This window comes from Abramis brama, assembly GCF_963993115.1.
Source record: "Abramis brama genome assembly, chromosome: 24".
NCBI classification, from domain to species: domain Eukaryota; kingdom Metazoa; phylum Chordata; class Actinopteri; order Cypriniformes; family Leuciscidae; genus Abramis; species Abramis brama.
The window spans coordinates 19380711-19390936 of NC_139986.1; the positions used below are offsets into that span (position 1 = coordinate 19380711).

A 10226-nucleotide genomic window follows, 5' to 3' on the forward strand; every position below is an offset into this window, starting at 1 on the left:
CTGCTTCGAATGTTTCTCCCAGTACAGACTTACTGGCACTCATGTAAATGTGAGATCAATGACATGGGAGTTGCACGCTGGGTCACATGTCTAATAAACAGCACAGCTGACGATGTGCGTATTTGCATTTCGAGAGCAAAAGAGCCTAGCGCTTGAGAGAGGGGCCATCGCAGCTGTGGATTCCTGAGTCAAACACAGGAAGTGTAATGATGGAGAGCATGACGTGGTCCTCATGAGGCTCCTGTTCCTGACCCCGTGCTCTCAGCTCTCAGGCCCGGGTCCAAACAAAAAACCCTGACAGCACGTCATGAGGGGAGTCAGGGGTTTATATACTTGGCTTCATTTTTGTCAAAGTAATTCAGCCTGTTCGGACAGCAAAACCCATTCAACATTACTGAGTGATCTTGATTCTGTTCCAAGGACTGCCCCACAAAGTGTAATTACAGTTGTTGTCGATCAGCTCTTATCTGCACCACGTTTACAATCTTCCTGTCTGAGAAGCTTTTTGAGTGAAAATTTGTGAATAAATTTATATCAATGGAAAAGTTACTATCATACCATTTTGAATTTGAAGTAATTACTCATGAACAGACTGCTCAATTGTCATGGAACTAGGCCTGTCGCGATAGTCAATAAATCAATTAATCGCACGATAAAAAAAAATGAGCTCGATAATTTTTCCGGCCGCGATAATTCTATTTGCATGCTTTTTTGTTTTCCTCGTCTCTCTCTCTCTCTCTACCAAAGAGACTGGATGACCACTCTCGGTTCCTTCGCGTATATGAGGAGTGAACTCTCTTGTCAGTTGCATGGTCTTTGTATGGGAAAGCGCCGGCGGGACTGCTTGCGGCGACTGCCGGGAGAGAGAGAAGACGCTAGTTGTGAGTTGGAGGGAAAAAAAGGAAAAGATGGAATTGGTTTCAAAGCCAAACGCGACAGTGAGCCCGATCTCATGAAAATGCATATCTATACCACGAATGTTATTTCTCGTGCCATTTATACGCCAAAAATAGTTTTTGCGTGCATATGATACACGCTTTATGGCGTGTAATACGCACTCCTCACCCCTAATCCTAACCAAGTATTTTCAGTGCGTAGCATATACACGCATCTCCGTCTTCCCGACAGTACACAATCACTCGGGTGTTTAGTCGACAAAGTAACAGGAGGACAGTGCAAAATGGTGTGATATGGCCTGTTGAGGCTTTTTTTTAGTTGTTTACAAAGGTCCTAACTGGCAGTTTTGCCTGTTATGGAATGTATCACTATTTATGTCTGAGCCTAATGTTTAATATTTTTTGAAGTGCAATTTTGTTTACATCCATTTATTGTTTTTGGTATTTATTCAAGTGAATTTTTTTGTTAACAGACACTAAGAGTCCATTGCTTTTATTGTTTTTGGTTGTTTTGTTCATTTTTTGTGGATATTTAAAATGTTTTCTGTTTTCAATGTTTAATATTCTTTAGAAATAAAAGTTTATAGATATTTGAAAAGGTGTACCTGCATTATTATGCCATTATCATTATATTAGATGAAAATGGTCTCAGAACGACAATATTATCGTTTATCGCAATAATTTCTTGGACAATTTATCGTCCAGAAAAATTTGTTATCGTGACAGGCCTACATGGAACAATGTTAATAAAAATGTGTTTATATCAAACTTGCATTAAAGTCCATGTATGAAATCATCCACATGTTTTGACACTAAAGCCTAAAGCCACTAAAGTCTACTTATTATGGAATCAAATTTTCTTTGCTTAATATAATGTTTTTTCTTTTCTCCCCCAGCACGTTTCCACATTTTCTTTTCTTGAAAGCGATAACGGTCAGTTTATAGTCAAATTATTTCTTCCTCATGTCTAATTGCAGCCGAGAAAAAAAAAAAGGAGTGGGTTCATGACAGTTCAAGCAAACAAAAGAGGAAGCTAGACAGATTCCCATTAAACCTTATTCGACATTGTACTTCTAAACTCACTCAGATTAAAGGAACAGGCCTCGAAGAGGGCTCATAAATTCAAAGCGTCCTCATGAGTTATAGCACCATGCTGTGAAATGCTGGATAACGGTAGTGCACATTCCTGTAAGTGCCAAGCCATAAACTCTGTTTTTACTGCACAGGTTATAGAGCCGGTCAGGTCGCAACATAAACTAACGTATTACTTAAGTACACCTGCACTTTCTTCATGCCGTTCCAAATCTGTAGGACTTCCTTCTTGAAATCTTTTTTTTTTTTTTTTTTTTTACACAATGAAAGTCAATGGGGTCCAAAGTTGTTTAGGGCCCCACTGACATTTATTGCATGGGGAAAAAACAGTTGAAAGTCTTCAAAATACCATATTTTGAGTTCTGCAGAAGGAAAAATGCCATACAGTTTTGGAACAAAATGGGGGCGAGTAAATTATGACATTTTTGTGTGAACTATTAAGCAATACCAGTAAACAGAATGTGGTTGCCTTTCCCTACTATAGTTAAACTTCAACGCGTTGTGTAACAGATCTCGGTGTTCTTAATGTCAAATCCAGTAGTCTCTCTCTTAGATGGTAGCATAATTCGCTGATGGCCGTTTTGCGGTGTAACAAGGACTAATGTGACAGGAAGTGAATCAGTGTTATATTGTGACATGACATTCAACGGTCGTGACGTTGAGGCAACAATGGAGTCGACAAACCAAACCAGAGCACAACGCAAGGGATCGTTTTTTCAGAAATGCTACCCGAACATCCACCCATAATAAATATGATCAAAGAATGTTTTATTTATATATTAATCGATTAATAATCAACATTAATATATGTAATTCAAAAAAAACATTTACATTTAAATTAAGTATATATTATATTAAGAATTGAAAAACCACTGTCACCTACAACCATTATTCTGATTTGGAGTAATGAGTGACGACATAAGAATTGCACAAGAAAAGTACAGTGTGCTGAACATTTTTGCAGAAATGCCACCCAAACTACATATCTCAGAGGCCCATACGTAAGGGAAATGACATCAAGGAGGCAGAAGAAAGACTTTAAAATGCTGAAAGCCTGTCAACAAGGGTGGAGATTTGCGTCACTTCTAAATAAACACAATACTTTAATGCACAAGATCCGCCATCCTGATGTGCCTCCATTCAAATGGCATCTTTTAAAACTTACTGACCTGAACCACAAAAACAAACAAAAAACCAGAAACCACAAACTTTGAACGAATGCAAAAGCAACTGAATGTTAATGGTGAATGTGAAAGCACTCTAGGCAGTGCAAGGGTTACTCACAAATTTACACACACCAGCAGCAGCAAGTTGTGAAATACTGAAAACCGAACAGCTCCCTCCACATTCTTACCACATCCTGAAACTACGTCAGTCTAACAACATGGCACAAAAAAAACCTTATCGCATGAGTGAGATAAACAAACTCCAAAAAAAAAAAAAAAAAAAAAAAAAAATCCTCACCCTGTCTGCAGCACTAAACACGGCTGATGTGACCTCCAACAAATGCACTTCAAGCAAGCATGTCGGCCTTCCAGCTACACACACACACACACACAATGATGTGATCTACCTTTGGCTCTCCACTCGCAAACTAGATGCCAATGGTGTCAGCGAGAGCCCACAGATATAGAGGACACACCGGAGAGCCGCAATGCTTCACATGGCGCTCGGGAACGGGCCGCTCTGCCTAAATGGCAAAAACATGCTGTCGACCTGCTGATAAGTCATTGACGCAATAAAGTAATGTAGCACATGAATAAGTGTGTGATTCACGAGCGCACGCACATCAGAGACACGGGAGGGGAAAAACTCACATGCACCGTACAGCTGCCTTAACCTGCTAGAAAGCACATCATAACCTGGCACGAGATTCTTGAAAACACATGTTGCGATACTAAACACGTTTTTTCTTTCCCAGGTCTTTGTTCTTTCAAGTATGTTTCAGTCGCATGCATGCGTAACACATAGCCCGTGACTGATAACAACGCAACACCCTCGGCTTTTGGGAAGTCGTTCGTTTTGTTCATTTACAAAAAGCGTGTTTGAGAAAAACAAGTGTGGGAGAAGTTGAGAGGGGAAAAAGAGTGAAGAGAAGAATGACGATAGAGAGCGAGAGATCCTGGCCATCTGTGATGTTGGCTGCAACCCAAACCACTGCCCCCAGAGTCCAGGCACATGCTTAACTACCTCCCTCTCCACTGGAAGCCTAACAAACACAGCAGCGAGGGGCACCTACACACACAAGCGTTGCAACAGTCACTTATGTTTTATGACTGCACAAACACAAAAATTCAGTGTTTACAAAAAGATAATTGCCCTGCCTCTACAAGGCTGCAAAGTGTGCATATAACCTTCTGAAACATTACCGTTCCAACTCTGAGGAACCGTTTGTGACATTCAGCAATCTGTTGAACGACGGGCTTTAAAGCTGATGACGCTTTCTCTTATCTGTGCAGAAACCATTCTTAATTTTAGAAAAGTGTAAAAACCGTTGTGGCTTTCAACGTTATTCTGTTTGAACAACCCATGTGGTTTTGGCACCGGACAAACTGTTTGGTGCTTTAAAACCATGAAAATAAAATTTAGTTGTGTACCATATTGCTGATGGTATACTTCTAAAAATTTAACAAATTAAATACCGTACATTCACATTACATGTTTAGCAATAGCAACGCAGTAGGGTTATGCTCACATGGCAAACGAAAATGTATTATTTGCATACGTATTAAAGCCTTGCCAGTTAAGCTTTTTATTCACACGCTGTTCAAGCGCGAACATCCGAAGCACGGACACACTAAAAGGCTGTCACTATGCATGCGAGCACTGAACTAAGTTCTCTTTTGTGTCTTATTGCGATTAAACTGTCAAATACACGCAAGGTTTACATAAACAGTCGTTTATATCTTAAGCGAATGTAAAAAGTTCAGAGGTGTATCAATTTAGATCCGTGCATTCGGTCTTAAAGTGACAGCCGCCTAATAAATCTGCTAAATCTCAATGTTAATCAAACAACAAAAGACAAAGAGAAAAATCACTCTTGACTGAATAACTTTAGTAGCTTTAATAAGAATCATTGTATATTTAGTTCATACAGTCACATCTATGTAGTGTTTTATTTTTACACTTGTTTATTACATTTCTTACTTGAATGCTACTGTTACAGTAAATACATCTACTGTTGCTGAAAATATTAATGCACTGTTTATTTAATTTGTGTCTTATATTTGTCGTTTGCATCTTTGTTCTTGTTTTAAAAAAAGATAAAATAATAATAAGATTTTGGTCGTATCACCCACCCCTGCTTTTTCCTATATAGTTTAATATTCTTCTTTTCTCTTTTGTTACCTTGTAAGAATATGAATATATATATATATATATATATATATATATATATATATATATATATATATATATATATATATATATATATATATATATATATATATATATATATATATATATATATAGGCTCATTTTAAAATGTTTACATTTTTAAAAACTAAATTAGCTGTACTTTCATGCAAAATAATATTAAAAACCAACATGAAAAAGAATTGTGTTAAGATTGTGGATCGCAATCCTGGCTGAAAAATAATCATATTGCCATATTGCCCACCCCGACTACAACTACTACTAGTAGTAGTAATAATAATAATAATAATAATAATAATAATAATAATAATAATAATAATAATAATAATGTTTTCTTTTTTCTAATTATTACTATTGTATTTGTTTGCATTAAATGTAAAGTACAATAATATAACAATAGCACATTAAATATATTTTAAAATGTTACACAATGTCAATGGCAAATAGCATGGTTTCTTGAATGTAACATCACATTACTAAAGCCTTCATCAACTCAAGAAAGAAAACAGAGCTTGTCAAGCAATTTCACAGGGTCTAGAATGACTTAAAATGAAAATACATATGACAGGACCAGAAACGGTGACCCTAACTTGGTGGAAAGCTGTGCTACACGGTGCTGATCTCATCTTTTCATGAAAATATTGCTCTAAGCCGCCGCACTGAAAGCTGGGCAAAGAACAGGCTGGCGAATGTTACCAGCTTATTCCTAACTACAGACATTCAGATCATGCGTCCCTTCCATACGGAGGGAGCACAAAGGCCTGGACTTGTCAAGACTGAGGGCCAACAGCCGCTCCGGGTCTATCCCACATTCCACCCACGGATGAAATTCCAGCGAAAATCCAGGCAGAGCTTTGCTGGGTTTCAGAGCAAGCTCTCTGGGAGGCACTTAGTCAGGCATTGTGTTTTTAGAGAAGGCGGTTGTAGCTGCTGGGCTTTCATGCATGCAGCCTAACAGACAGGGATAAAAGACAAATGCTTTTTGCACAAAGCTTGCCAAAGCAATGCCATTAAGAGAGGCAAATAGGTCTCAATGCATTCTGGGTCAAACTCCCAATGGACCTGGAAATTGTATTAAAAACCAAGGGAAACCATTTATCTGCTGGCAAAACACCTGTTATGATAGAGAGCAAGTCAGAAAATCTATGACATAACGTGGACACTGTTGTTCGTAATAATCCAAAACATTCAGCAGTCGCTAGTTTGACTAGAAAAGCAGCAGCCAAACACATTTGCATATGTTTGACTTTAGAGATGCTGATAGCATCAGACAACCAGGGGCAGTTGGGGCAATATACTGGACAGAAGGGTTATCTAATCTAACTCTCAATACAAGCGGTCGCTTGGTGACATGACCCTTATTATTGACTGACTACATCTTAAATTCTAGGCCTCGAAGCCCTGCAGGGCTTCTTTCACTAGCGAAGCATGTTATCTCCCACTGTGTGAGCTTGCTGCAAGACTAGTAAATTTATCAAGTACAGTGAGTAACAATCCTTTGACCTGGAGATATGCATTATCTCATATTAAAGATTAAGTACAGACCGCTAAAGATTACAGTTCATCTTAAAAGCATCGCTTATACACGCACTGCCTTTATATTTGATATCTAACACATGATAGCATTGTATTACTCAATGTGCAAGCAACTGTTTTCACAGTTTCATCACATAATACCAATTTTTAAAAAGCAAGAAATATGTTATGCCCATTTTAACATGGTTGAAAGATGCAATGCTACATAACCCTATAAAGCCTCTGTATCATTTCGATACATGCACTATTTATCAACATGATTAAAACTGCTGAAAAAACCTGTTGCACACCATCTATGCCTTCTGCCCTCTGATTGATAGTTCATAGACCTTTTAGTATAAATTTTAAAACTTAGTAGTACTTGTGTATCTTGGCTGTGAAATCTTTAATGGTTTTGAATAACTTTTAAGTTGTTAGTCATGCTTTAAGATGAACATTTACTCGACTGAAGCAAGGTTTCTTTCTCTTTTTTGGGGGAAAATCATGTTAAAATGTATGTCAAATATGATACAGGATTGTTTATTTGCATCTCTCAATCATCATTGCATCAGAATTTCATATTTTTAGCCATATACGTAACATCTGCACCAGACTGCATCTCTCTGGCTTTTATTTTTCTTTCTCCTGGAGTGCGATCCATATTCTCACTACATCATACTGGGTCATGCAGGCCTGATGTATCAAATATGATACAAACCATAGAAAACGTTATTCTTATATATTAATTTTGTATATGTATATTTTAGGTCTTTTTTAATTATTTTGTCTATAGGTTCTATAAACTGTTCCAATTTATTTATATATATATATATATATATATATATATATATATATATATATATATATATATATATTTGTTACTATTATTTAATACATCAGGCTTTACAGGGTTAAAAGCAGAGAAACACCTACAATTTCCCCAATGGACACTGAGTAACAAGTTGCAAGAGGGCTGTCCAAGAGAATCCCCAACATATTCAAACATTGTGTGTGTGAGGGGGAGAGAGTGACACACTTTCAGCCTGAAAAGACTGTCAGCATGTGGCCCAAAGGGACAACAAAACATATTTTGTGTTGCCAACACCGCAGTATGACAGTGACAACAGACAATTAGGGAAAATAACGCTCTCTTGTCAAGCCCTGACACTTGGGGACTTCTGAGAATCTGAGTAAATAAATCAAGACCCTGAACAAGTACAAGAATAATTAAGCATGGAAATAGATATTGGGCCTCGTCTCAAAACCTTGTGAGCTGCCTACATAGGGTTGAGCGCCGAGAATCAGTTGCTTTAATAAAAAATACATTGGATAATTTTTAATGAGGTTTGATTGCGTTAATGGTCCACGAATGTGCACAAATTACACTTTGCTAAAATAATCTGCGTTTCCTAAATCTGCATCGTGAAACGATGTCCAATTCCCCAAAGAATGACTCTTATGATCCGGTTCCTTTTTAGAATCAAACGTAGGCTAACGTTACTTAAGAATCAGTCGGAGCCGTAGCTGAATTATTAAGATTTCGCTATGTCCGACTCGAAAAAACAAAATATGTTGTACTTAAGGCATCAGAGACTGTTATTGACAAGTTGATACATGACAACGAGTAGCCAAAGACATTGACAATATTGTATGAACGAAACGTATTACCAATCATTAAAGAGTCATTTGATGACAGAGCAGTAAAAGCAGCATGAATTACACTTCATGAACACAAAATATTTCTTCTTCAAAAACACTAACAGAATCGTTAGTTGAACCGTTAACGAATCGAATTCGGAACCTTAATTGATAAATTCCAACTACAGTACACAGGAAGAATTTGAGCATCATTTGAACGTTCCGAACATGCGAATATTTTGGATGCTCCAAAATGATTCGAACGAACGTTCGGAACGCGCGTCTGATTCTCTAGGTAGACAGCTCTCTAGGTTTTGACACACAGCCCAAATGTTTTGTTCACTTTACCTGTGACAGCTGCCTCGGGTCGGGGGCTCCGAATAAAGAGGAACTGGAGCTGAAACTAATGGCTCCCCTCCGGCTGAGAACATGTTTGGGAACCGGCCTGTCTAGAGGCAAAACCGGTAACTGATAACATAATTCCATTGAATAATATCAACGCTATGGATCCGGATCAAAAATAATTCAAACCCGCTGAAAGAAGTAGTAAAATAATCAAAGAAATCAAAAGAAGGCGGAGGGGAGAACTTGCATGGAACTTGAGCGCTGTTTGGAACTCTCAAAAAGCACGGGAATCCCCTCTCCTTTAAATTGCAAATAAAAAAAATATCAGTTTAAATGCTCAAGAGGCGAAGTGCTTCATTTTGTTCGGATCTATCTGGTTCTCGCGCACACCGCCGTCGTTATTGATATGGTCCATATTTCCCCACGCGCGTGTCTCGTGCTCCATTTCACTCGATTTTTATTCATCAGGCTCGTTTTTCTTCCTTTCTTCTCCCTTTTCCCATGCACAGATCACGGCCTGCGGAACGACGAGGCCTCTCCTCTATCTTTTTAGTATCTTTAGAAAAAAATGCTTCCTCATTTTTTAAACTCCGTCCAGTCGTGAATCATCATCATCGTGCAAATGGCTCCGCAGTCTCGTCTCCCAAATTAAAACAAAAGGCATGACCACTTCAAACCCCGATGCTTGTAGAAAACAGAGAGATCCTGCGAATATATATAAATAAATGTACGTGAAGTTGTATCCGTTTAACGACGGATTTCATTCAAGCTTTGCGGTGCATGAACATTTATTCTCGCTCTGTCTTTTTCCTCAGTGCAGACACACAGATAGCATCCGTAATTCAACACACACTCAATGCAGCACTGTATATCAACCAGAAAAAAGTGGCCTGGGTGGAATAAAAACACGCCCCGCGACCACGCCGTGCGTGTGTTGGCACATGCTGTTCGGTCAGTGTCAAAAAGAAAACGTAAAACGTAAAATAAATTACAAGGATAACATACGACAGTCTCAGTTCGTCCTGAACATTGCAAGCTGTTTCCGAACATGCACCACCTGCGAAAGAGATGGGGTTGTACAGAAAGCGTTCGCAAAACGTCCTCGTCTTAATGAGCCAATAGGCGTGCAGCAGTTCATGTAAGGCCGCTTCCCATTGGACTAAATCGTACAGCGCTATTGAGACGGCGAATCTCATTGGCGATGCTTTCAAGAATCATTTATGCACTCGTTCAGTGACTGTACGGACCTCAACAAGGGTATTCCACTACAACGGGGTTTGCCCTGCAGCCGGTCTACATCATTGCCAGTGATTACCTTTTCTCTGTATGAGTCATCCAGTTCTTCGTGAGCAGTGAGGCACTGTT

The 10226-nt window shown here is 38.5% G+C and overlaps 1 protein-coding gene across 14 annotated transcripts in view; it reads right to left on the bottom strand.

Moving 5' to 3' along the window:
• Positions 1-9941, bottom strand: part of pde7a (phosphodiesterase 7A) — a 33264-nt gene extending 23323 nt beyond the window's left edge. For 2 of the 14 annotated variants that reach the window (XM_084102689.1, XM_084102701.1), the window contains exon 1: positions 8865-9941. In XM_084102689.1, the coding sequence (XP_083958815.1) occupies positions 8865-9002 (138 nt within the window). In that variant the 5' untranslated portion in view covers positions 9003-9941. Of the gene's footprint in view, positions 1-3272; positions 3373-3561; positions 3729-8864 lie in introns of those variants that run through there. The other 12 variants (XM_084102695.1, XM_084102691.1, XM_084102700.1 and 9 more) reach the window with 11 other exon arrangements.
• Between the last annotated feature and the right edge of the window lie 285 nt (positions 9942-10226).